Genomic DNA, 27154 nt, shown 5'->3' with positions numbered 1-27154 from the left:
TAGCGTCACGACGGCATCATAAATATTATCTGATCATAACTACCATGAAGAAGAACGTAATTCAATTTCAAGGGATATTGGGTAACCTTGCTGACAGTTATAAGCATATAGTGTGGTGTTGCGTGCTATTCATCGAAAGGTGTTTCTTAAACGTACAAATTAAAAATGAGAGAAAAATGAAATATGGAACAGAAGAAAAAACTGTAATATATGGACTAACCCTTGTAAAATGCTTAAACTTTTGTTGATAATGAAAAAATCTATGCGAGAACAATATTGTAAGCAAGTGTCATTTAAATCAATTACCATTTTAAACTTTGATGGACATATAACCTGGTGCCTGTGGCTGAAAGGACTCACCTTTCTTTGTTATAAAGGTGCAAGGGCTTATTACAACGTTTTAAGTTTATGTGTAACAATTATGCTTGATCATTGGATAATAATAGAAATTATTGTCAACTGATTATTTTATGCATATTCTATATCTATTGCAAATTATATATATAATATATATATATTATTCTAATATATATTATATATTACATATATTCACTATATATATTATATATACATTAATTATATATAATATGTATAAATATATATAAATATATATATAAATATATATAATATAATTATATATGTGTATTATATATATATATATTACCTCTTATTATATTATTATATTATTCATGGACTGCAAAAGTGAACTAAAAAATTATATGAAAATAATATTATAGTTACTCTATAGTAACATATATGATAATGATTACTGTACTATTTTATGAAAATTTCATGAGATATCAGTTTTATTGTTGAAATTGACTGTTACTTTATTTTGTTTTAATGTTTGATACACTTTTTGTCATGGTTTCATTATTTTATAAATTCCAGTTGTTTTTACTGAAATAGAAACCTTGTGTTTTTGTATATTGGAAAAAAGGAATATGTATACTTTTCATGCCCATTAAGAAAACGGCTCCTTTAAAAATAATATCAGTAAATTTGAACAATTTTTCACAAATTATATGTAGAAAATTGAACACTAATATAACAAGAATTGCTTAACTAATGTGGATTTAGTAAACTAAAATATATAAAATAATAGATTCCATCTTAGATTTGATTACATTTTGCTGGTAGTTATATATACACATTTACATATACGTAGTTACATATAGTAATTAATTTGTAGAAAATTGTAAAAGAAGCAGTAAAATAAGGAAATTTGAGTTCTTTAAGTTTTTATAAAAATTAAATTACTTTTTCATTGCAAATTAGTATCATTTTTGCATATGATCAAAGAATTAATTACAAAGTAGTGACATGAGATTTTGAGTTGATTAAAAAGTTTGTACAAAATTAATCAATGAATTAAACCACAGAGTAGTTTAATGCAGATTTTTTAATGAAGGTATGCATATTATCATAACTACTTTTGCATACTCAATTATAAACAAGAAAGGGAATCTGAATCATATACATTACAAATCTCTTTTCTTGTTTTTATATTGTAAATGATTAAAAAATAAACACATTTTATTAAAGTAATATATCAATATTAAAAATTTGTAGCCAATGTTTTTGAATCACTTTAGCTTATTTATAGTTTACAAGTAGAATAAGTTGCTCAGAAAATGGACATGTAGTAATGTCCAATAACTAAAAATAACTGAATAAAAATTAAATCTATTAAAGTTCTGTATTTCAGTTGAACAGCACTAAAATATTTTGTTAGACTATTTACTAAGAAGTATTTTATGGGAAATTATTATTGAAAATAGTTGCTTTTTTCAATCATTTTAGAGTTCTGCTTAAAAATGTTTGGATTCCAAAGTTTATCTAAACTTTATTTTATGGTTAATATAGCACATGCTAATGTATACAGACGGTGTATCTGTATATTATCATTGTATTATAATATGCAGACATACAAATAGTATACTTGTAATGTACTACATTGTTTAGTATTTACATTGTATAATTGTACTTGATTAAATATTGATTTGAACTATAAATTTAATATTCAAATTGAACTATTACAGAATCATGTATGCAGGCAATGAATTATTCAGAAAATATGAATTTGATTTAGTTTTGATTGCAAGTTCTGTAATTAAAAAATGATAAAAGATTGAGTAGTAATTGCGTTCAACGTAATACATGTATAATACCGATGTTTTATGATCATGCGTTATCAGATACTAACTTACTTAAAGCAATTATTTAAATTAAGAAAACCATATTTTAAAGTGTGATAAATTAATGTATATTTGTAAATTTGTTGAAAATATTGTGTTGAACGTAATTATTGATCAGAAATAATATTTCTTTATCATCATTGAACCTGATCATCCCATTTTATTTACTTTTTTACTTTGTTTTCAGTAAATGTCTTTGGATCTTGATGAGATGATTGTTTATTATTTGTTATTAAATCTGGACAAAGTTCTTCTGGTGGTGGTGTGCGTGGTCGTAATTCACCGTGTTCTCCTTCATATCGACATTTAGTTTGAATTTCAAAATCCTTTAAACATTGTTTCATATTAATATCTCTTGCAACGGTCTCTCTAGAGGGTTCAAGCGATTGCAATTTTGCTTCTTCGTTATCTTGAATCTTTTTCGTTTCTGTCCCTATATCGGTGGAAAGTAAATTTTGCTTAACTAAATAATTACGAATACTATCTCGTACTTTTTGTGGAAACTTTTCAGGATTCGCTTCAATGTAACGATACACAAAGAGATCAGCGCCAGTTATTATGAAATAATGATTAAAAATATTAATTTTTGCACCGACATAGAAATCTTGAGGGGTATAATATTCTGGATTATCTCTTCCAGTCTTTGGTTTTGCAACCAATGTTGCTTTTAGGAAACAACCTTCGCGACGTCCTGAGTTACGTTTTTGAAGTTCCTGTACGAGTACAGTACCGTCACTTAAACTGTATTCTAAAATAAAGTCGCGACTTTTATCCTCCGGATGTACCATGTCTATTTTCATAGAATAACGTAGTTTTCTAGGGAAATTAAGAAGTTGTCGAATGACATCTTTCTTAGGTGGTTCCGGTATAAATGATAGACAAGAAACGTAAGTATCTTCAGGTGTACCGAAGATTATATGTGGTGGAGGTTTATACTCTGGTACAGCTATAACATCTTTTGTTGGAAAAGGAATTGCTTCCGGTTGCGTTATTCCTAACATATCTGAATAATATTTTCGTGTGAAGGAATCACAATCATGCAAAAAAAATCGTCGATTGAATATAAAAACTGTACCACCTATCTGCAATTAAAAAGAAAAATACATAAATTATAACATATTAATACACACTTACATTTATAAATTATTTATAGACTAACTAAAAAGTCACTTGGTGTATAGTATTCAATGATCTCTGGATCGCCATATTCCATATATGCAGCAGGATGAGTTGATGGTAAATTTTTCCAATCCTTTGGCACTTTCATTCTTTTTAATAGCATTGGTACCGGATCTTTTCCGCTATTCGGTTTTTGTACTTCACGAACAGCGATCGTATCGTCCATCAAGAAATACATAATCTGATAAATATCGTCATCCCAAGTTGCAGTAAACAATAATACCATTTTATCATATTCTAAAAATCGTCGCCTATCATCATCTGATATTTTTGTAATACAAGTTAATGTTTTCTGCTTGCTCAATCTCAGTTCTGTATAAGGATCTACAGGAGGTTCTTCCTTATCTCCAACATCTATACCTTGGCTATTTAAATACTCTCTAGTAAATAGATCGCAATCAATAATATGATAGACTACACCATAAATACCTGCAAGCCCATAATAAAGTTAAATAAAAGATAAGAAAAAATAATTAATATGTCAAAAGATTATAAAAGATAAATGCAGATGTATTTTTCTTTATTAAAGAAAATAAATTAAATAAAAGTTGGACTCTTTGCCGCCTCTTACTAATAAACGTATGCATATACAATCATAGCAGAAACATTTTTATAACTTACATACGTCAATTCCAACATTAAAATCTTTCCAATGAAATGTGTCGCCATTTATATTTTTTATAATTTTATCACGTCTAACAAGCTTGCCTTGCTGAAAGCCGACATTATCAATTGCAGGCTCAATTACACATATAGTATCATCCTCCAAATGATATATTATATTAACATGACGTATACGAAAATGTTCATCTGGAGAATTAAAAACTCCTTGACGAAAAAACGCTTTAAAGCAGAGGCATTTCTGCGCAAATAGCGCATAGTGTGGAATGAATTGTCGATATGCATATTCCTTTACACGACCATATGTTAATGATGGATCATAACTAAATTTTAATTAATGTCATTACACCAAAAAGATTGAAAACTTATATAAAATTAAGAAAAGAACAAATCAGATTTTACAAAAATGAATTTTATATTTTTGCGTTTATTTATCACTTACTGTACACAATCCTCTTCTTTTACATAAGCACTAGATGCAATATCTATTGGTCTTCCTCCGATACCACTGTGTCTATCACGTACTACACGATAACCATTTAAAAAATGAAATTTTTGTAATAACCTATAGTCTTTGATCTTTAAAAGAAATATGTTCTCGCTTAATTTCATTGAATATAATGATTGTAACAATTAATTTAAATAATTTTTCAGACTTACATTTGGATCTTGAAATGTATAGCCTGGTATAAGTGGCAGATTTTCCATATTAAATTTTAAATTATTTAATAAAATATATTTTCAAGAAGCATCTCTATTGAATATCTATTGAACTTGTAACTGTTAAAAAGATTGTTTAGATTGGTTTCCATAACAACGTTATTTTATATTGATTTAACAGTATTTTAATTGTTATATTACTTATCATTTTAACTATAAAATTATATAATTGAATACATAATATATTTATAGATAAAGAATAACTAAGTCAATTTATATTTGATCTTTATTTTTGCATAAATTATTGACAACAGTAGCATTGGATGGTTTTCACTAAAATGGATTAGTTGCCTTGGCATTAAAGTCACAAACTAATTATTTCCTTAAAGATAGCCATACATCCTGCAGACAAGCAACCAGCCACTGGCACTGTAATTAACCATGCAAATGCAATATTACGAAATAACTTCCACGAAACTCCCTCACCACCTCGCGAAGCCCATCCCACACAGACAACAGATCCCACTTTACAATGAGTTGTTGACACAGGTAAACCAGCCTTACTTGCCAACAAAACTGTTACTGCTGCTCCTACCTATAATTTATATTTAATAATATGTATTTATGTAATAAATGTTACAATGAACATTATTTTTTTCTTAGGTATTATAATTTTTCATTTCTAAAATGTGTATACCTCTATAGTAAATCCAGTAGTTGGTGTAATCCGTGCTAAATCTTGTCCTAAAGTTTGTATTACTCTACGTCCCCATACCCAAAGACCAGTTGATATTCCTAAACCACCATAAAGTAATATAAGCAGTGGGGTTTCTGCTTCTTGCTTAGCTGATCCCTCTGCATACACAGCCCAGAGTGCAATAAGTGGACCAATTGCATTACTGACATCATTACCACCATGAGCAAAACTGCCAAATGCTGCAGTTAATACTTGCAAGAAAGCAAAGAGTTGAGATACTTCTGGTGGTTCTTCGTTTTTTCTTTCAATTTCAGTTTGAGCTCCTTCAATGTCTGATCCTGCTACCATTAAGAGAGGGCTGGCACTGCTATTGCCACGTAATTTTGGCGCTGCTTCTTTTGCATTACCATTATTATTACTGCTACTTGGAGCTTCAGAAATAACAGATAATGCTGTTGTTTCTTTTTTATCACAGGTACCAAACTTAGTTGTTGTTTTTTTGTTGCTACTTAATGAAAGTAATATCCTTTTCCTTTGCCATGGTACAACAAATAAATAAACAATTGCAGCTGAAAATAAGCCACAACCTAATGCAGCAAGTACACTACCCCACCATGGCACTCGATCTAACATCAAAACTAAAACAGACATTAATGAAATGACATCAATTTTCCCTGAAATAAAACAAAATCAATCATTGCAACACAAATACAATATTTATTTACGTTTAGGTCCATCATGTGCAACTGATATAACATTAATAGCAATAGTAAGTCCATATGCTAATGGGAGAATATAAAGACCTTGTTCTAAAGGCTTACTAGATTGAAGTACTGATTTTCTTAGAACCCAAAATATAGCACCTGATACAATTCCGCTAAGTACAGGGCTTGCAAACCAAGATGCTGCTATGTTTGCAAGAGCTACCCACTTGACCTACAAATATGCTTATTACATCCTGGAATATTGTTTATTTATTTTTAAACTAACATAATAATTTTACTAACCCCTGCAGTACCTTTACACACAAGTGAGAAACCAACTGTAGCACCAACAATGGAATGTGTTCCAGAAATAGGTAATCGCAATGCTGTTGCTAGTATTAACCAGATACCAGATCCAGCTAAACTAGATAATGCTCCTACCATTAGTTCTTTTTCATGGCCTTCGTATAATGTCACATTTAGTATACCTTTCCTCATAGTATCAGAAACCTAAAGTAAGCATCAATTAATATATTTTAAACAAAATAGTGTAACATAAACACAATAGTGATAGAGTTTGTAAAATATATAAATTTTGAAAATACTTTATAGCCAATGAGTACAGCTCCAGCAATTTCAAAGATTGTTGCCAAAATGCAAGCTTGGAATATTGTAAGTACTCCTGCACCAACACTTGTTCCAAAACTATTTGCAACATCATTAGCTCCGATTCCAAATGCCAAAATAAAGGCCACTATGAATCCAACCACTACTATCCATATCAAATTCTCATCGTATGGTATGCTCATTTTTAATTACTTTAATGACTATTTCCTTTGAGCTATTGATATATAGATATTTTTACTTCTATACATTTGTCAGTAGATCATTGTGTTAGAATGTTCTCCTGTCATATTATTTGTAGATAATACATTGTTGAATAAGAGAACATGGATCAAGGAAGAGCTTCCAGTTTTATCTGTTATGCATTTACACATAAATACTTATAGTTCAGAATATATTTCTCCATTTATATTTAAATTCCTATACATGTGTAGATATATATACATACATATATATATATGTATATATATATATATTTAATAACTTTATTTTGCTTTTAAAACAATCAATTTTATAACTTTGTACACATAGCAGAGGTAGTATTTTGGCGCAGCACCTGATATATATAGCATTGTTTTTTCTTCATACAACAATGTATAATTAGAATGCTTTTAACAGCATCAAAAGAGTTATTGTGCAAACTCTTTAAATTTTTTACTTTGTATTAAGTATAAAATATTGTGATCAATTTTATGGGGATTCATTATCAGTGTTTTCCTTCCTTGAAAATACACTGATCGCTGTTCATCCGGCATCTGTAATTAACCGAAATATATATATTTGACATAATATTCATATACGTCTTAACTTTCCTACATTAACATATAAAAGTTCTTAAAAGCAATGCAACTATTTTATTTTATTACCTTTGTTCACACATTATAATTGTCCTAAAATGAATTTTAAACAATGAGGTACTTCACATCCACAAAGCGAATTTAATTATCGTAGTAAAACGTTTTGTCAATTTTCTCACGCTCGACTTTGAAGGGGTGGCGTTACTCTTTCACTTTTCATATAACAGCACTTGATATCTCGATTAGAATTCACAATCCTAACAGAACTGACTTAAACAGATATTATTGTTTCTCTCCATGCGTGTACAATGGAAAATGTAAAAACTTATTATCTCGTTACAAAAAGGGTATGTGTACGAAATGCAACGAAAATTCGGAGACTACGTACTACTTTTACGAACACTAGTTACGAACACTATTAAGTTCATAAAAGAAAAAGAGAGTAAATAATTGGAATAAGAGAAATCTTCGATCGTGCGTTATATTAAATTTGTATATAACAATTTTTTAAGTTGTGATTTCCAATTACCATTCTTTGTATTATCCCTTATATGATGTTCCGTGTGGTTTTCACTTTAAAGCTTTCCTTTTAAGAATTGTGTAAAAGATATGCATCGTATGTAATGAAAACAGAAAAAAATTACTTGAAAATTTGCTAAGAAAAAAAAGAAAAAACGGAAATAGATTTTTTTACTCACAAAACTTAAATTACTTTGTATAAATCTTTGGTAATTGGGGATGCCGCTCAGATCCGCGTGGGGGTGAAATATTGATCCGCCATTTGCCCGCGAAACTCTTATAAGTATAATGCGAAAATTATTTACTGCATCGCAATTCTGTCGTCTTTTATATATAAATCGATAAAAAAATTGATTCTATTCCTCACATTTACAAGCCCGTGAAGGCTTCTCTTTAATGTCATCGCGCTCATTAACAATGTATGTATTACGCACTAACTATGTGGCATAGATTCGTGGGGGAATGATGACTAAGTCATTGCATAAAGGGCGTTAAATGAGTTCCAATTAATGCGGACATAACTAGCAATAATCACTTCCTCTTAAATATATCATTAAACAAAATAGTCACCCACCTAAATCTTCATTAATTTTAAACGTTAATCCTGATATTTAATTTCTTTTAACTGCTAATATTTCAATGACTTCCATTATCCTAATATTTCAAATTACTAATTTTACACTTGTTTTAGTTAACTAATTTTTAATTTAGTAACTAATTTTACATTTGTACAATATGAAAATATAAATGAAAAATAATTAAAGAAAAATGTTTTAAATGAATCATATATATAGAATAATTTATTTACTTTAATATTTAACAATGAAACATATATAACATATAAAAAAATACTATCAATTATGTAACATTTCTCACATGGTAATAACTATATTTGAAACAATGGAATTTAAGTGCCTAAAGACAGTTTATTTAATATCTGTATGCTATATACACAAACCAATATCTTGAAATTACAATTTAAGTGTAAGATGAATATATTTATTACTACATTATTATAATTTACTCTGCATCCCATTTTGCTCTCTCTGCTCGTTCTCTTTTTACTTCCTCTACATAGGGTGTAAGGTATTCTACATCCTATTTTGTAACAAATAAAGTAATTAATTGTTCCAAATACAAAATAATCACAAAAATATTTAACATGTAAATAGATTCTTTGAATAATATTAAGTTACCTCTTCCCATTTAGTCCATTGTTCTTTTGGTAAAATCTTATGTTCAACATCTAACTGTGTGGCTCTGATAATTCGGAAATTACGTTCTTCTACTAAATGAGGCGGTAATCGCCGTAATGCTTCTAATACAACTTCATCCTCCCACAAAAGGTCATCTTTATATAAACCTAAATTTATATAAAATTAAACATTTAGAATGTACACTTTTATGTAAATTCTATTAAATTATTTAAACTAGCATTCCACATTTCATATTATAAAGTAATAAAATATCTCATCTGAAAGATATATTCATATAATAATTATTACACGAATATATATAATACAAGTAATACATACATAAAAATATAATATATGAATATTTCATACCATACTTATTAAATCCACTAACATTATATGCCCATTTTTGTATGTTTGCTATAAAACACGACATACATATAGATATATAATTATATAAGAGTATAGCACTTTTCTAATGTACAAAATTTTATAAATTATAAATTTACTCACGATATTTTTGTATTATGTATCTAACCATACTAGCCATATTAGACCTTTTACGTACTTAATGCTAAATTGCTCACACTTGCAGTTTCCAACTGCTAACGTTCGTGCTTACTCTCACTACAATAAAGTGTATAGTGTATAGTTACTCAGCATCAGTATATCATCTCAATGAATTATCTGAAGTACTTTTAATGTAGTATACGATCTTATCTTATGTTTGTGCAATTGTATAAATTATCATATTTTAGGAAAATTATAATATAAATAAAAGTATAGTTGTGAGCTGTATAAAATATCAATTTATTCATCATCATTCAGAGATACATATGTATTTAAAATAAAATGTAAAATTTGGTACATTTGGATGTTTTAAAAAACGTTAAAAATTGATATTTTTATATAAGAAATTTTATATGTATTATGATAATTATTTCGTTTATAAAAGTAAGAAAATATATTTTATTTATGTGGTATAAGACAGATATGGGTACAATCGTATAAACAGGTCCAGACACTTGCTAGGGAAAACCGTCCGTCTTTTGAGTCGAACAAAATCAACATGAAGGACTAAGAAAAATATATTTCTATGAGACAGACAGAGACCAGTAGAATGTCTATCTCTGCTTGAGACATTCATAGTATCTCTGTATATGTATGTACGTGTCACGCATGCGCAGAATAAGACCTTTTCTTAGCCTCCATCTTGATTTTTATGGACTCAAAAGAGTTAATGGGGTTTATTAATATTTTCGGTATAGGAGTGTCAGTCCTGTTTATATGACAATCGTCACGGTTGTACACAACAACCGTACTTTTGGTATAGGAGTGTCCAGTCTTGTTCATATGACCACAGGTATGTACACGTGATTTTTGCTAGGGGAAAGCATCTATCAAGTGAAACCGAAAATGTTAACATGACGACGGTTTCAGAAATCGCTTCGTGCATGTGTGACATATATATATACATAGGTATTGTAAACATATCGAGCGAAACGCTTTCTGAAACTGACGCCATATTAATTTTTTGGCTTCACTCGGTGGATGCTTTCATCCATAGTACTATAAACTACTTATATAAATCATATAAATTATATAGTAAATTATATGATCTAACTGCTCGGGTCCAGGTCATACAAACATAAACGATTTATATGACTGCTGTGCCTAGACTATTCCAAACTTGTCTTTGATCATACTAGGAACATTTGAAAACAACCTAGATTTGAATGTAGATGGCAGTGCAATTCACGAGAGGGACTACTTTTACAAGCGTGCAAATGCGTTGTATGGTTACTATATAATCGTGAATAGAACTACTTCCGCCGCCTCTTCCTCTGAAAGAGTAGAGATGTGAGGTTGTGTCTCCTTTTGAACAAAATAGGTCACACAACCCACTTCCATTCGTGAAATAACTCTTCTATAAAAAAAAAAACCAAAAAAAATATAAAAATTACAAAAATATACACAAAAAAATCGAAAAACCGTAGCTGAAAACCGCGAAACGTAAGTAAAGTGTGGAAAAAAATAGTAATCAATTGCATTACGAAGGACAACGTGGTCGGAAGAGCGCAAGCCATATTGAAGGAACAAGAGATACCAAAAATCAGAGAAATTTTTCAACTTAAGCAGCTGCACGACGAGGGAATAATATTATAATGAATCCGGGAGCTCCAAATTACCCCATGGCCTCACTTTACGTGGGTGACTTGCATAGTGATATCACGGAGGCGATGCTTTTCGAGAAGTTTTCCTCGGCTGGGCCCGTACTCTCGATACGCGTCTGTCGTGATATGATTACTCGACGTTCGCTCGGTTACGCTTATGTTAACTTCCAACAGCCTGCTGATGGTGAGTATGATCATATTTATTTATTTCAATATATTTTTTTACTCGGATATCTTACATTTTTTCAAGATACATCATCCTTTATTACATCATTTGTCCGTGCTTGACACGTGTTTCGAATCATACGATACCACCATATTGAAACCTACTTCGAACAAAGTAGTAGCAGTTGATTGGATTGAGTCATGCCTTATTTTTTCTATTACTTTTTTTTCGTTTTGAGGAAAGGTTTTGGGATATCGGATATTTTGATACAAATCTGCTAGTCCTAACAATAATAAGTTTTAATATGTGATATTTATTATGTATATATCTGCGATCGTAATTTAAATAAAAAATTAATTTATTAATATGTTTGTATTATTGGGATACTTTATGAATTATTTGTATATGTAACATGTAGATCGTTTGTAATTTTTTACGAAATGATTGGACATTTCTTTAAATTTTTAGTTCACAATTATATAATTAAAAAAAAACAACAATTTGGTCATTGTTACGAAATTTAATGTAGATTTTTAATAATAATAGCAAATAAATAAGTTTTTGCTCATTTTAGCGGAACGTGCTCTAGATACCATGAACTTTGACATGATAAAGGGACGGCCAATTCGTATCATGTGGTCTCAACGTGATCCTTCTCTTCGAAAATCTGGTGTTGGAAATGTCTTTATTAAAAATTTAGATAAAAACATAGACAATAAAGCAATGTATGATACGTTCTCTGCTTTTGGTAACATACTTAGTTGCAAAGTAGCTCAAGATGAATCTGGCGTTTCTAAAGGTTATGGTTTTGTGCATTTTGAGACGGAGGAAGCAGCAAATAAATCCATTGATAGAGTTAATGGCATGTTGCTTAATGGAAAAAAGGTAATATTTTTCTTATTATTATTCTTTACTTATTTAATCTTTTTTACAATAATCTTCATAGTATCTTTTCAATGTGCAGGTATATGTTGGTAAATTTATACCCCGTAAAGAACGCGAGAAGGAATTAGGAGAGAAAGCTAAGCTTTTCACCAATGTTTACGTAAAGAATTTTGGGGAAGATATGACAGACGACAAACTTAAAGATATGTTTGAAAAATATGGGACCATCACCAGTCATAAAGTAATGATTAAAGATGACGGAAAATCTCGAGGTTTCGGTTTTGTTGCTTTTGAGGATCCTGACGCAGCTGAACAAGCTGTACTTGAATTAAATGGAAAAGAGGTCGCTGAAGGAAAGTGTATGTACGTCGGACGGGCACAAAAGAAGGCAGAGCGTCAGCAAGAACTTAAGAGGAAGTTCGAGCAATTGAAATTAGAACGTTTAAATCGTTATCAAGGTGTAAATCTATACGTAAAGAATTTGGACGATAGTATAGATGACGAGCGGTTGCGCAAAGAATTTGCACCGTTCGGAACTATTACCTCTGCGAAAGTTATGATGGAAGAAGGACGCAGCAAAGGCTTTGGATTTGTCTGTTTTTCCGCTCCTGAAGAAGCTACGAAAGCTGTAACAGAGATGAACGGTCGCATAATAGTTACTAAACCATTATATGTTGCTCTGGCTCAGCGTAAAGAAGATCGTAAAGCACATCTTGCTTCTCAATACATGCAACGTTTAGCAAACATGCGTATGCAGCAAATGGGTCAAATATTCCAGCCTGGTGGTGCCGGAAATTATTTCGTTCCCACTATTCCACAGCCGCAAAGATTCTATGGACCTGCACAGATGGCCCAAATTCGTACAACTCCCCGGTGGCCAGCGCAACCTAATCAAGTACGACCCAATGCACAAACTGGAAGTTCAGGTTTTGCTACGATGCAAGGTCCATTTAGGGCTGCACCGCGTGCTCCTACTGCACAACCTGGTGCTATGCGAAGTACATTGTCTGCTCGACCTATCACAGGTAATGAAGGTTAAATTTTTATAAAATTTATTTTCGAAATTTCAATTATAAAAACTTCAACTTATTTTATTTGTTCTTTTAGGTCAACAAACGGTTGGTGGTGCAAATATGCAAAATCGTTCCATGGCTGGCCCAGCAGTCGGAGTTACAGCTCAAAGCCGTCCGTCAAATTACAAATACACTTCAAACATGCGCAATCCTCCACAAGCAATGGCAATTCCTGCTCCTACTCCTGTTCAACAAGCCGTTCATATTCAAGGCCAAGAACCACTAACTGCCTCAATGTTGGCAGCTGCTCCACCGCAAGAGCAGAAACAAATGTTGGGAGAGCGTCTCTTCCCATTGATTCAATGTATGTATCCGCAACTTACTGGAAAGATCACTGGAATGTTGTTGGAGATCGACAATTCAGAGCTCCTGCACATGTTGGAGCATAATGAATCGCTGAAAGCCAAGGTTGAAGAGGCCGTAGCTGTATTGCAAGCTCATCAGGCCAAACAGGCTGTGGCTTCTAAAAAAGAGTAAACATCTTAATTAAGGTATTATTTTATTCTTCTTTAATCGTTCGTAACATTGTTCAGTTTTTCTTACTCATTCTGCGATTATCCTTGGTTTAATCAAATTTTTTCTGAAGCTTTATGGTGGCTTAAGGATTATTACATGCAAGAATGACAGGAACAAATTGTTATTCAAAACTAATAATTGGTCATGAAAGGGTTTTTCATCAAGTTTTATGATAATAAATTTTCCTTTAAAAGTATCAAATGAGTTCATTCTTTCCCTGATCCTTATTTTGATTTAAATGTTTTTTTTTTTAATTATTATTAAGATATTTGTATTCTTACTTTCATATGACACATGTAATGAAAGTATAGAAAATAAATTATTTGAAGAGTTTGAACTGCAATTTGGCCTTTATTGATTACATTGATTAGAATTATATGTTAATATTTGTTGCCTTTTCTTTTTGTAATAAACTGGTATAAAGTATCAAATAGTTTAATAACACAATTTAAAAAATGTGCGTTTTTATTAACCTATACTTTGTATGCAAGTTATATAAATTTAGAACTATCGGGATAACTTATTTTATAGATCATTCTTTGTCAGAAATTGTATAAGTTATGAATAAATAAAATATATAAATTTTGTTTTATTCACGTTATTTTGGCACATATGTTTTAATATTAACAATTAATGATAACATTATCAATATCTGGGATTATGTGTTGATATTAATCAAATAGCAGTAAGTATTTTCTAAATTATATATTTCTAAACTTCAATTATTTTTATAAAAATTACACAAAGTGCGATCAGTGATCTTGGTAATTAAGTGTAATAAGTAAGAACATAAAAGAGACAGGAACTTATATTTATATCTGTAAAATTCGCACGAATTATTGAAATATAAATAAAAATAATTAGTAGACTGTAGATTTTTCCGCATTTATAGAAAATGTAACATTTAAAAAAATACACATAATGTACAAAAATATCCAAAGTATAGTATTTATTACAATATTCAGTGAATGAAATAAATTTCTACTTAGATTCCACTTATTTAATTAGATTTGTAAGAATACTAATTAGTATAAAAATCTGTAATCTAATAATGAGAATATAATGCTGTAATAACTGATAGTAGTATGTATAGTGATCATAAGAAATGCTTATTAGATACAGTGTGTCTTACGAACTCTCTTCACCTGAAATATTTCTTTTACGAGTAAAACAAAGAAATTATCTGAAGAAAAATTAAAAACACATCCGTATTTTTCAAACTCAATTTTTTTCAAAACGAGGTGTTGGATAAAAAAATCTATTCTAGGTTCAATCTCTAATCGGTTGACCACGTTACGCTGTATAATAAAATTTAATATACTTTCAAACTATTTTTTCATTTATTACCAAATCCAAATCTAAACCGGCATTATTCAATTATTTCAAATAACGAATTATTCTAACTATTTTATTACGTTCATTGTAGAAACTTTTTTCATGTCGCAAGATTATTTGCAATTAATCTCCTAATTATAAGAAATTATAAGCAAATATGTTGTTGGTACAGGCTTTTGACGAGACCTACACGCAGTATGTTCTTCTATACTTCTTAATTAAATATATGTTTGGCTCTTGGGTATTTCTGGTCGTTGAATATTTTTTTTTTAATTACGATGGTGAGTTTAGTGCCTTTTGTCTCAAAAGTCCTGTGCCTTGATTTGTATACTATTGTCAAGGAGATCGGTGACCTGGAGATTCAGATGAATTCCTATGTGGTCTACCTAGGTATTTTGTATTAATTTTCAAGATTTCTTTTCCCATTTAAAAATTACATAACTTGTTTTTTTATTCAATATCTTTAAATTTTTGAGAGAAGAGATTCATTATAAATAAATAAATATACATATGTACTAAATATTTTTTATTCCGATAACATATACAATAATAACCTATATGTGTGAGGACCTCGTGGCCCCCGCAGGTTCCTGGACCACAGGTTAAGAATCGCTGGTTTAGAGTAATGTTGGCAATCTTAAATAATAATATCGATTGTTTGACCGCTTCTTCAAGTTGTTTTAGGAAATACAATGTTGCTAATTGCTGATCCATAAAAAGTTCCAAATTTCTTCAATTTAGTTACGTAGCTAACTTCTTCAAGTTAATTATTTGTTTTCATAGAAATAGAACCGAAATTCTTCAATAATATAAATAGCCTTGCATCTATTGACTTTTACGACGTACTACAAAGAACAGACAACAGAGAAAGTATCCTTTCCTCCATTTCAGGTCAGCGCTACTAAAAATAAAGAACATCTGTTTTATTTCAAGAGTAGCTTGTTTTTATTGAAATCCATAAAGTGTTCCGTAAAGCATGGTCATTTCGTAAACCTTATATATAATAAGCGTATTATAAACGCATCCTGATATCTGGTCTTCGAAATTTTATACGCTAGCAAAGGAGAAGGCATAGTTTACGACATTCTCAAGTGACTTCGCTATCTCTTCCTAGAACCAGAAATAAAGGAACCGAGGTAATCGCTGCGAGCGTTCGAAGCTTCGCATTTTCAGACGTCGCAATTATAAGTCGTCGGGGCCCGTTGACTCACGCACTAAGCAGATAAGGACTTAATTTATAGCACCCTTAAGTGTTGACGCTTTCTCTATCCACAGGGTGACGAAGGCCAGGCAGCCATCCTAGGTGTTCGAACTTCACATTTTCTTACATTCTCAGATACAAAATTTTTTTTTATTTGATAGACTATTTACAATCAATTCTCATTGAGAATTACAAGCAAATTATTTTGGCATAGTACTGTAACTTGGATTATAAGAGTTTATAGTATGTTTGATTCTAGTTGAATCTAATGCATAAATCTAAATGATAGAAAATGGTAATTGATAATTATTATCAGTTAAAAAGATTAACTGCGATACTAAAGAAAAGTGGGATGAAATTCTAGGTAGATACCAGCTTATACGTAAAAGTATCAAAGAAATATATATGGTGCACATAATATCTCGTCAAAGTTTAATTCTTTAAAATATTCTTTTCATAGTATTATGTCTCTGTATATGAGAATTAAGTTATTATTAAAAGATTACTTAAAATTGTTTCAAGATGAAGAAAACTTACTATGTTTTATTATGATAATGAGTAATAGCGATTAGATTTCATTTAAAAGTATGATTAGTTAGTTGAGTTAGAGCAGTTTCGATTTTTTTATATTGAGTAGATCTAATATATAAGAATTCCTATTAAGCTTAAATATTATTATAATTAGTTTCAAATGCATGGTATATTTATAGAACAATTAAATTTGCTTAAAACTACGTTTGAACGTTATTGAAAGTTTTTAAAATAGTTACTTAATATTATGCATTATTATTAATATTATATGATTATTATTAATAATTTATCGTTTGCAACGCACATATAAATATTAGTAACAATTAGAAGCATATAATAGAAAATTATGACTTCTTAAATATACCGCTACTTAAACCTGGCCGATGATTGGTTCATTATCTAGAAATGGAGGGGGTACAAGAAGAGTCTGATTGGATGAACGAAGCATTTCGTGTTCAACTTCAACAAATAATATGCTGGATAGTTCTCTGCGGGGATGTAATAGAGTTTGGAAATCGGTTTTCACGAATAGTGAAGAGAAGGCAATGTTCGAGATAGATTCAGTCGAGCTATTGTCAAATTATGATATATTCGTATAAGAAGTGATAAAGTTTAGTGGAGTTACAAGAGAAGTTTATAATATATTATATATGTGCGACATTTGAAGAGAAATAAGGTACCTTTGATTTTTATGCATGTATAACGGTGGCCTAATTTTTTTTCTTGAAGTATTCTCCCAGTGTTTAGATAATTTTGAAATTTCAATAAATTAAAGATTGTTATATATTACTAATTTATACTTTGATTAATATGAGAACGATAATACCTACCGAAAATATGTGAATTGCCCATAATTTGATATGCAGCTGTTGCCACTGCTTTTTTACATTCGATTTTGTGTACTCGTTACATGTCATCAGGAATTATGATTGGTTTATCTTTTCATATGACGTCAAAGTAACGACGTATTTAGTTTTGCAAAATAAGTGTACATAATATTTATGTCGTTTGTCAAATTTATTCCAGTTAGTAAGCGTATAGTTAGATAATATTACTATGGTACAATTACGTAGCTTAAACGATTACATTAGCTCTCGTACTGTGACTTCGATGTATATGTATAGGGAGTGTACATGGTTTTAATTAAAAATAATATTAAAACTAAATGTTGTATATATCAATATATGTATAAAATTTTGCAGTAAAATTTTATGAAGTATGTGAATTAATTTTGTCATGAGAATTTTATGGTAGAATGTAAATATTTGGAAGCGAAAATGTTTTTTTTATAATGTATCAAATGTATTACATCGTATTTTAAATAATTAGTAAGTATCTATCCTTTGTTAACAACAATATGTATTTGACAATTTTGCGTGTTTCACCAATTTTTACACTATCGATCTGATCGCCATTTGCCGGCATTATCCGAGATCTCAATTATAAGTCAGAAATACTAATTATTGTATATTTCCAATCCTTTGTTTCATTCTCGCATCAGTGTACGATATAATTTTAAAATATATAACAGAAGTAAGTTGTTAAAAAGAAACTACATAATATTTATTGTATTTTATCTCGTTTAACATTTCCAAAGATGCAATTCTCATAACTTGATTGTAATACCTTTTGTCAAAGCATAACATTTTTCGTCAAGCATATGTAAAATATTGAAGAATAATAAAATAATCGAACATAAAAATTGTTTGAAAAATATTTTATACAATTACTATTTGTACTTATATTATAAAAAATATTTATATTATTACAATAAGATTTATATTTTACAAATATCTATAAATGTTTTTTGTATGATTTTGTTTTAAAGTGGTTAATAAATAAACAATATTTACATTATATTATAAATAAACATTAACCCATTAATGTTGTTCTAGTAAATTAATATAATTTTTTTTATAAGTACTAAGCATTTAATTAGTAATTATATTATTTAAACATTATTATTCAGAATGTACTTCGTTAAAAATTATGTATCAAGTCATTTATCTGATGTTTAAATGTTTTCAGAATTTTACTTTGTAAATATAATTTATATACACATTTATTAACATTTTTAAATATACAAAAAAGCAATAATGGAAAGAGAAGAAGTAATAAAAAATGTACGTGCATGTCTCATATCTTCAAAAGGTGGAGTCAAGATGGACGATCTAAATAGTAAGTTCTTTCTTTTAAGGAGCTTTTTTTATCACTATTTAATCTTATTATAATTTACTTAAATTTTCATAATATTCATTTGGAATGTTTATATTTCTATAAATCATACATATATTAACTAAAGTAAATAAAAATTAACAATTTTACATTGTATGTTTATAATGCAGCTGTAAAAAATATTTATATTAACACTTTTTGCAGAAGATTATAGATTGCTCATTGATGAAAATATACCATTTCGAAAGTTGGGGTATCAATCTTTGGTTGCCTTTTTACGTACTGTCCCCAGTGTTAAAATTACTGAGAAAGGAAAAGATTGTTTTGTGGAGGCTGTACCTACTGGAGAATCTGCACATATTACAAAGTTAATTGCTCGACAAAAGACAGCAACTAAAAAATATAATAAAATGGTAGGTCTGTTATTCATCTGTACTGTTTTATATCATTTTATTGTATATTACATTATTTTTAATGCTGTATTGCCTTAGGTGAATACCAAAAGACCAACGCCATTTCGTAAGCCTATGATGACAAGAAATTTTGGCAATATAAGAAGTTTTAATAATAATTTATATTCACAAATGAGTGGAAAGTAAGTGTAGAATGCATCATCTATGTTTCATTTTTTTATGTCCTAAATATTACATATAAAAAATAACTAGAAAATAATCTTTCACAAATAATTAATTCTTTTTTATATTTTTGAAACGTTGTTAGTATATAAATATATAAATATATTTTATGTGTGCGTGCGTGCGCGCGCGCGTGTGTACGCGCGCACACACACATTTGAACATTTGTTATTTTAGACAAAATATGTATTTTCCTGCAATGTCAACCAAAATTACTATTCATCAAAATAGTGAGAAACCCAGATATATACAATCTAATTGTGGTATACCACCAAGTTCTCCTAGTAAAGTAAGTAATATATATCTGATGAGATTACATATTTTGGTACTGAAGGAGAGAAATTTATTTTAATTTTTAGAGACTGAAAGATAGACAAGTGAATTCTGTTTTATCAACAAACCAAAGTATTAACAAGTCTAAAGATGAGACACAAATAAAGAACAATCTAAGGACAGTAACATCTGTGATAAGTCAACATTCAAAGAATGCTAATATCAATATGGAAATGCTTCCTAAAAAAATTTCAAGTCCAAACGACAGACTTAAAGTAAATCCTATTCCTTCATTGATGGATATACGCACCAACATTTCAACACTGCCTCAATCACCTGAAGTGTTGTCACCTTTCTCACCTGGACAAGTTTTAGCAGATGGTAAAATGAAACTTCAACAATCAACAAAATTACCTGTAAGTATTTATCAATTACTAAATTATACAATATATGATTAATAAGTTATATTTGTAGGCGGCATTAGGTAATACTAGAAAAATTGTGCCAAAATTACAACCTACTGATCCAAGAGAAGAATTGAAACGAAGAGCTAGTGTACTAAATCTTCCAGAACCTGTGTATCAAATCTGTCCTACAACAATTAAAAATACTAAAGAACCGGCTGTGTTTGCACAAGTTAAGGTTTGTGAAATTGTTTTGATATTTTTCTGAAAGAAATTATTCATATATTGAAGTATAAATTGACGACAATAAGAAATAAATAGTAATTTATAAGTAAAAATAAAAATAAATAGTATAAAACATTAAAAATATATTTCTAGATTGGTCCTCACGGATATTCAAGTTATCCGGAACAAGCACATACTGAGGACGAGGCACAAAAGCTTGCGGCGAAATTTGCCTTGCTTGATCTAACCGAAAAATATGGTTCATCTTCCTGTTTTAATGAAACTAAAGACAAAAGCATAATAAAAGAACGAGTTTTGTCCATAATAGATGCTCATCCAAATGGTATCTTTATGCACCAGATACCCATGTATTATAAACAACAGTACGAGGAAATTTTACCTGGAAACTGGGAAAAAGTTATTGAGACAAGCTCAGAAATTGTTTTAGAAAAGGGTGTAGATAATTCGGTAATTCTACGTCGGTTTACCTCGTCGGATTTACGTGAAAAGGTAAAATAATGTGTTTTGTAAACTGTTGTAAGCTGTTTGTAAGCTGTTTTATGTACGTATATGAAAGAAATACAATTATTATTTAATATATATATTTTTAGATACGAAATACAACATCATTAAAGACAGATAAAATACTACTGCATCCAATTGGTCCTGTTGCACCTGGACAATTGCAATTACCAGAAGAAGAATTTTGGATTGTGTCTGTTACATACGTTATAAGTACTGTTGAAATATGGGCTAGAATTGTAGGAGATGCATATAGTGTAAGTTAAAAAGAATTCTTTTTATATATAATCTTTTTTTATAATTATTATTTATATTTACTTACGTGATCTTAGGATGAATTTGACATTATGACCACCGAAATGAGTAAACATTACAGTAATATTCAACAATCTCTAAAAGCACCACTTATTGAAATTGGAAATTACTATGTTGTGTTTGAAGACGAATCATGGCACAGAGTTCGTTGTGTAGATTTTAATATCACAACTGGAATGGTTACAGTTTCATTTATCGATTATGGTGATGAAGATATTTACCATTATAGTAGATTACAAATATTGGATAAAAAGTTTTGTGTGCTTCCTGCTCAGGTATGATATTGATGAATCAATGATGAATCGCTTTGACGCAACAATATAATGTCATTTTTATTAAGATATAAACTTTATAATATTATCAAATATATTTGTAAACAATTGTGTTAAATTATATATAGGCATTAAGGCTGTGTCTTTATGGTTTGGAAGATTTCAATGACTGTGATAGCACTGTGATAGCAATTGAAAAATGTCTGCTTGACCGTGCTTTATATGTTGAAGTACGAAATCGTAAGAAAGATCAGAATGATCTCTCTGCGACAGTTGTGTTTTATGATACGCATGGACCAGATGACATTAATTTAAATTTAGAATTGTTTAAACAAATCTCACAAAACGTATTAGTTGCTCCTAAATTAGATGTGGTAAGTACTTGTTTATATTCCAGAAGATGTTCTTGAATTTTCGACAAAAAGTAATGTGTTTTTATTATTTATAGGAGGGACAAGTATCAGAAGTATTTATTTCTCATGTAGAACAAAATGGTGATGTTTATGTACAAGTGCAGTCTGAAAGTATGAAACTTTTGGTTAATTTATTAAATCGATTAATATGTACTGGACTAAACACAGAAGATCTAGAGAGTTGCATTGTAACCACAGTTGATTCTAGTAAAACATACTTTGTGTCAGTAAATAATAATTGGTACAGGGGGAAAATCGTAAGTGACAGCTTTTACAATCAATTAAGAGCATTTTTAATTGATTTTGGTAAGACTGTCACTGTAACAAAAAGCAATCTTCTTTCTTTAGAAACATTATCTCAAGTTTTAGCAAATTATCCTCCTCAGGTAAGATTTTAATTTGGATATTTGATAAAAATTTAAAAATCTAATATATTAGAACAAATTTTAACGATGCATTCATAATAATAGGCATTGAAGGTACATCTTCATAACATTGATAAATCAATGTTCAATGAAAAGATGGTTGCGAAACTTGTAGAACTTGCACCAAAAGGTGAACCACTTATTGTAAAAGTTGTATCATCTATAAAGGGGACACCAGTTGTGGAATTATTTAAACGAATTCAACCAAGTAATATGCTTGTTTCTGTCAATAACACCTTAGCTCTTGAAGAGGAAATTACGAAGTATAGTATATGAAAGTATTGATAAATGTTACTACAAATAAGAAAATAATAAGCAATTGCTATTTTTATTATATTTGCAGAACACATGGGGATGGTAACAATAATATAAAACCAAGGAAACGCATCGAACGTATGAATTCTAAATTCGCAGGAAGTGAAGATGATGACGTTGTAAAGTCTTTAAAACCACCAAAAATTTCAGGCATTGGCGAATATTTTGATGTTCATGTAACAATGGCTGCCCATCCCGGAAATTTTACTGTTCAACCATTTGACGATAAACGTTCATTAGAGGTAAATGTAATTTTTTATCTATTTTGTTAGGTATAAAATATGTATTACAATTATATATATAATTAGACTGTATTATTTTATAATTATATTATATAAAAAAGTATATATTTCATATAAATTAAATGTATATATTTTTATAATTTTAGTTAATGATGATTCAATTACAAGAAGCTTGTCAAGTATACAAAGGTCCAATTCCAACTCCAGAATCAGTAAAAGAAGGCAAACTTTATGCAGCTCAACACATTGACAGTCACTGGTATAGGTATAAATAAAAAGTGATCTATAAATACATATTTCAAGTCTGAACTTTACATTATGGAGTTATTGATATTAATTAATAATTTCTATTTATTCTCAATTATTTTTAAGGGTATGCATTTCAAGTATCATTAAAGAAAATATGGTTAGCGTTTACTTCTGCGATTTCGGAGATGTATCAGTACTACCATTAAATAAATTACAACCTTTGAAAAGTGAATTCTTAGAACTACCGTATCAAGCTATTAAAGCAAGACTTGCTGGTATGTAATTGTTTTATCTTCCAGTTTTAATTTGTTTTCAAGATGCAGAGTTTTACTTCGTAAATTTTGTTACTAATTTAAACAGGTATACGACCGATTAACGTTGACTGGTCTGTTGAAGATAGTTTAAGGTTTCAAGAATTAGTCGTGGATAAAAATTTTGTATCAATAGTTTACGAATCTAAGTCTGATGGATTTTCCCCGGCCGATACTATATTGGGTTTAAAATTGATAGATGTTAATACAGCTGAAGATATTTACATCGATCAACTTTTAATTGAGGAAGGTCGAGCTACATTAAATGATTAAAGCGATATATACGTGGATACAGTTGATATAAAATAGGAGTATCATAGTGAACACTAATGGTTAAATTAGTTTTGACAATTTCGGCATGGAATACATGTATTTGTTTCCTACGTAAATGCTAAGTGATATCTTTGTACAGTTTTACTGTTTTACGCTCGAGAATTTAGTTGTTTGTATATAAAAATAATATTTCTATTTAATAGTATATGCAAAACCCATAGCATCGTTAACTGTTCTAAACAGAAGTAATGAAAATATAATAGAAACTATATGTATATGAATGTATCAGGTCTGTAAGTATGAAACCGGAATTTGCCTATAGATGGCCCTAGCTGATAATGTAGTTATCACTACTGCGTCATTGATGCCAAAAGTCTTTGTTGACATTTCACAAACATTTTCGACTCAGAACAATACAAGTTTCATACAACAGCATAGTTTGTAATAGCGTTGAACATGTCAAATTTTGTGCCTGGAGACTACGATTTGCGGACAGAATTGATTTTCTGTTACCATTTGAAGAAAACTGCTGCAGAATTGCATCGAATGCTTGTCGAAGCTTACGGTGAGCATGCTCTTGGTAAATCACAGTGCTTTGACTGGTTTAAAAAATTCAGAAGTGGCAATTTTAACCTGAGGAACGAAGAACGTGGAAGACCACCGAAAAAGTTTCACGACAGCGAATTGCAGGCATTGTTGGATGAGGATGATGCTCAAACGCAACAACAACTCGCTGATCAATTAAACGTGACACGAGAAGCCGTCTCCATACGTTTGAAAGCCATGGGAAAGATCTAGAAGGTGGGAAAATGGGTTCCATATGAACTGAATGAAAGACAGCAGGAAAACCGAAAAACCACTTGCGAAATGTTGCTCGCTAGATACAAAAGAAAGTCATTTCTCCACCGAATTGTGACTGGCGATGAAAGGTGGATATATTTTGAGAATCCTAAGCGTAAAAGATCATGGGTAGCTCCAGGCGAACCACTGACATCGACTACAAGACCAAATCTATACACATACGTACGTTTGGTACATAATACGTGTATGTGTACATTATACATATACATATATTATCTATGTCTATATCTATAATTATGTCTTTGAAAAGTTATAGCTTTTTATTTTTCAAGAAAATAATAATTTATTGAACTAACTTTTAAACATTATATATACACATTCTTATAGAGTATTTTATATATTTTTGTTATAATATTCTATGTTTTTAAGATTCTTTATTTTTTCAAACTCCTTAAATTTAATTTTTGTTCTATATTAACAAGTTTGGCTGTGTCATATAAAAGACAACAAAACTGTGACGAAAACTGACAAAAATGTTTTGACAAAAATTAAAAGCATTCCATTTTTTTTTACTTCCAATACATTGGTTATTCTTCATTTTTTTTTAATTATTTGTGTTAGGGTATTAAACACCCTAGGGTAACATGCTATCCACGAGTGATTGCAAGCTATTGTTTGTGTTTTGTATGTGATAAATACTTTGTTGTTTACCTTTTTTTCTATTATAACATGCTTTCAATTTTGTTATTGACTTGTCAATTTAAATTGTTAACATAATCTAACTATATATAATTTAAGAATATTATAATATGTCCTATATGTTTTAATTGTTTTTAGTTAACAGAAGAAAGGTAAATTTATTTCTTGTAGTGTATACTACGAATTTATTTTGTCTTAGATAATTATTTCTTTACTTCAGTATTCAATTAGATTAGATATATATGCGATATATTAGTAAAACATGATATTATATATTTATGCATATATATATACAAATATATATTTGCGAATATTGCTTTATGAAGAATATTTTTGTTTTGTTAATGTAGTAAGATACAATATTATAACTTAATGTTACGTTGCCGTAAAATATTATTTTTGATAATAATAACTTGATGAAAGGTGCCAATAAATACTAACATTTCCATAAATGTAAGGATTCTTATTTCAAAAACCTCCTGTGTTAATATCAATATAGTATGATATATTAATAATAAATATATTTCAAAATTTGTTTTATTTGATGAATATTTAATACGACTACATATATTTAATAATTCCAGAACGTATAAATGGATAAAATGTCTTATTTGTTCTTACATGTGTTGTTACGTTTAGCTTTTATTGATTGCTATGAATAACGCGTACTTGTATAATGAATCGCGTGTGTTAGAAAGCGCACGCGTTATGCCAATAATCATCGATCATTACGCTTATCACGCGTCCATGATTTACGAAAATCAACTTTTGTAATCCTTATGTGACGTAATATGAGTCGTATTTATTTCATATAAATATATAGATATTTTATATATTATTTATATCATATTTTTTATCAACCGTAAAATATTCAATTAATAAATTAATTTTTAAAAACTATTATTAGTTAATAACTAGTATTAGTAATTTTTAATAATTAGTATTAAATTAGTATCTAATTTTTAATTTAATTTATTATGATTATAATTTAAATGACAGTAAGCTATAACTATTTTTATAATGCTAACCTTAGTTAATCCATGAGATTTATCAATTAAAAATTACTTTATAGTGCAATATATATTTATAGTTCAACATCAGATGATTTAATGGATGCATATCTAAATTTATTCTAATTGCACTGTTAGCTTCTATTAAATTCTCAACAAATTTACTTCTTAAAAGTTCTCTGATTTACGATATATTTTGTCTTGAAATTGGAACCCGTTCTAAAAATTGCACTAATTCTTTTTCTAACTTTGTCAGTTATTAATATATCGATAACATTTAATAATTGTACGAGATCAATTAATAGAAATTACTTGACGAATTATATACAATCTTTATATATATATATATATAGATATCTTATTCTTAATAAAATTGTTATAATTTCATAAATAATACATAATGTATCATGAATATACATACGAAATAAATTACATATCTTGGAGAAAATACAAAATATATGCATAATATATAAAATAAATATAAAGGTTAACACTTTTTAAGTTGGTTCCGTTTTATTATCA

At 29.2% G+C, this 27154-nt stretch overlaps 5 protein-coding genes and 1 long non-coding RNA gene across 7 annotated transcripts; 3 read left to right on the top strand and 3 right to left on the bottom strand.

The window, feature by feature from the left end:
* Window positions 1–804: 804 nt before the first annotated feature.
* LOC117158439 (EF-hand domain-containing protein 1) lies at window positions 805–4861 on the bottom strand. The gene is made up of 5 exons (XM_076618878.1): window positions 4659–4861; window positions 4441–4577; window positions 3999–4321; window positions 3358–3806; window positions 805–3280 (listed from the first exon to the last, which is right to left on the bottom strand). The coding sequence occupies exons 1-5, from the start codon at window positions 4704–4706 to the stop codon at window positions 2363–2365; spliced, it is 1875 nt and encodes a 624-aa protein (XP_076474993.1). The 5' UTR covers window positions 4707–4861; the 3' UTR covers window positions 805–2362.
* A 65-nt stretch (window positions 4862–4926) lies between these two features.
* Window positions 4927–8555, bottom strand: NaPi-III (Na[+]-dependent inorganic phosphate cotransporter type III). Its single transcript, XM_033337318.2, has 6 exons — window positions 7550–8555; window positions 6665–7438; window positions 6363–6569; window positions 6081–6291; window positions 5356–5993; window positions 4927–5253 (listed from the first exon to the last, which is right to left on the bottom strand). Exons 2-6 carry the CDS (start codon window positions 6866–6868, stop codon window positions 5023–5025), a joined length of 1491 nt encoding a protein of 496 aa, XP_033193209.1. The 5' UTR covers window positions 6869–7438; window positions 7550–8555; the 3' UTR covers window positions 4927–5022.
* A 350-nt stretch (window positions 8556–8905) lies between these two features.
* On the bottom strand, window positions 8906–9876 carry LOC117158639 (cytochrome b-c1 complex subunit 7). 2 transcript variants are annotated; one of them, XM_033337764.2, is made up of 4 exons: window positions 9706–9876; window positions 9535–9612; window positions 9196–9362; window positions 8906–9097 (listed from the first exon to the last, which is right to left on the bottom strand). In XM_033337764.2, the coding sequence occupies exons 1-4, from the start codon at window positions 9740–9742 to the stop codon at window positions 9020–9022; spliced, it is 360 nt and encodes a 119-aa protein (XP_033193655.1). In that variant the 5' UTR covers window positions 9743–9876; the 3' UTR covers window positions 8906–9019. The 2 variants fall into 2 exon arrangements, with proteins under 2 accessions (XP_033193655.1, XP_033193656.1); XM_033337765.2 differs by having other exon boundaries at window positions 9565–9612; window positions 9706–9870.
* A 465-nt stretch (window positions 9877–10341) lies between these two features.
* On the top strand, window positions 10342–11305 carry LOC143302739 (uncharacterized). Its single transcript, XR_013058513.1, has 3 exons — window positions 10342–10358; window positions 10461–10555; window positions 10902–11305. It is a non-coding gene; the product is annotated as an uncharacterized LOC143302739 (long non-coding RNA).
* pAbp (poly(A) binding protein) lies at window positions 11042–14207 on the top strand. Its single transcript, XM_033337754.2, has 4 exons — window positions 11042–11550; window positions 12107–12417; window positions 12497–13442; window positions 13525–14207. The coding sequence occupies exons 1-4, from the start codon at window positions 11358–11360 to the stop codon at window positions 13965–13967; spliced, it is 1893 nt and encodes a 630-aa protein (XP_033193645.1). The 5' UTR covers window positions 11042–11357; the 3' UTR covers window positions 13968–14207.
* Window positions 14208–17472: 3265 nt separating this feature from the next.
* tapas (tudor domain-containing protein 7 tapas) lies at window positions 17473–26522 on the top strand. Its single transcript, XM_033337740.2, has 17 exons — window positions 17473–17749; window positions 19102–19251; window positions 19453–19661; window positions 19740–19843; window positions 20061–20172; window positions 20243–20572; window positions 20631–20798; window positions 20939–21295; window positions 21397–21564; window positions 21640–21897; window positions 22023–22268; window positions 22343–22693; window positions 22778–22995; window positions 23076–23289; window positions 23436–23554; window positions 23662–23813; window positions 23899–26522. The coding sequence occupies exons 2-17, from the start codon at window positions 19170–19172 to the stop codon at window positions 24120–24122; spliced, it is 3312 nt and encodes a 1103-aa protein (XP_033193631.1). The 5' UTR covers window positions 17473–17749; window positions 19102–19169; the 3' UTR covers window positions 24123–26522.
* The last annotated feature ends 632 nt before the right edge of the window (window positions 26523–27154 follow it).

The sequence above is a fragment of the Bombus vancouverensis genome, chromosome 5, assembly GCF_051014615.1.
Source record: "Bombus vancouverensis nearcticus chromosome 5, iyBomVanc1_principal, whole genome shotgun sequence".
Lineage (NCBI taxonomy): Eukaryota > Metazoa > Arthropoda > Insecta > Hymenoptera > Apidae > Bombus > Bombus vancouverensis.
The sequence above is the reverse complement of the archived record's forward strand: the minus strand, read 5'-3'. Positions and strand labels throughout refer to the sequence as shown.

Bases quoted from the DNA above. Each gene is read 5' to 3' on its own strand.
- LOC117158439 (XM_076618878.1), bottom strand. From the start codon at position 4,706: ATGGAAAATCTGCCACTTATACCAGGCTATACATTTCAAGATCCAAAT. The intron at 4,578-4,658 runs GTAAGTCTGAAA...TTTCTTTTAAAG, and splicing joins ATACATTTCAAGATCCAAAT to ATCAAAGACTATAGGTTATT. The intron at 4,322-4,440 runs GTAAGTGATAAA...ATTAAAATTTAG, and splicing joins AAAGAAGAGGATTGTGTACA to TTATGATCCATCATTAACAT.
- NaPi-III (XM_033337318.2), bottom strand. From the start codon at position 6,868: ATGAGCATACCATACGATGAGAATTTGATATGGATAGTAGTGGTTGGA. The intron at 6,292-6,362 runs GTTAGTAAAATT...GCATATTTGTAG, and splicing joins TGTGTAAAGGTACTGCAGGG to GTCAAGTGGGTAGCTCTTGC. The intron at 5,254-5,355 runs GTATACACATTT...TATAAATTATAG, and splicing joins CTACTGGATTTACTATAGAG to GTAGGAGCAGCAGTAACAGT.
- LOC117158639 (XM_033337764.2), bottom strand. From the start codon at position 9,742: ATGGCTAGTATGGTTAGATACATAATACAAAAATATC. The intron at 9,613-9,705 runs GTGAGTAAATTT...CGTGTTTTATAG, and splicing joins ATACATAATACAAAAATATC to CAAACATACAAAAATGGGCA. The intron at 9,098-9,195 runs GTAACTTAATAT...GTTACAAAATAG, and splicing joins AATGGACTAAATGGGAAGAG to GATGTAGAATACCTTACACC.
- pAbp (XM_033337754.2), top strand. From the start codon at position 11,358: ATGAATCCGGGAGCTCCAAATTACCCCATGGCCTCACTTTACGTGGGT. The intron at 11,551-12,106 runs GTGAGTATGATC...TGCTCATTTTAG, and splicing joins CTTCCAACAGCCTGCTGATG to CGGAACGTGCTCTAGATACC. The intron at 12,418-12,496 runs GTAATATTTTTC...TTCAATGTGCAG, and splicing joins TGTTGCTTAATGGAAAAAAG to GTATATGTTGGTAAATTTAT.
- tapas (XM_033337740.2), top strand. From the start codon at position 19,170: ATGGAAAGAGAAGAAGTAATAAAAAATGTACGTGCATGTCTCATATCT. The intron at 21,565-21,639 runs GTAAGTTAAAAA...ACGTGATCTTAG, and splicing joins TTGTAGGAGATGCATATAGT to GATGAATTTGACATTATGAC. The intron at 23,555-23,661 runs GTATAAATAAAA...ATTATTTTTAAG, and splicing joins ATTGACAGTCACTGGTATAG to GGTATGCATTTCAAGTATCA.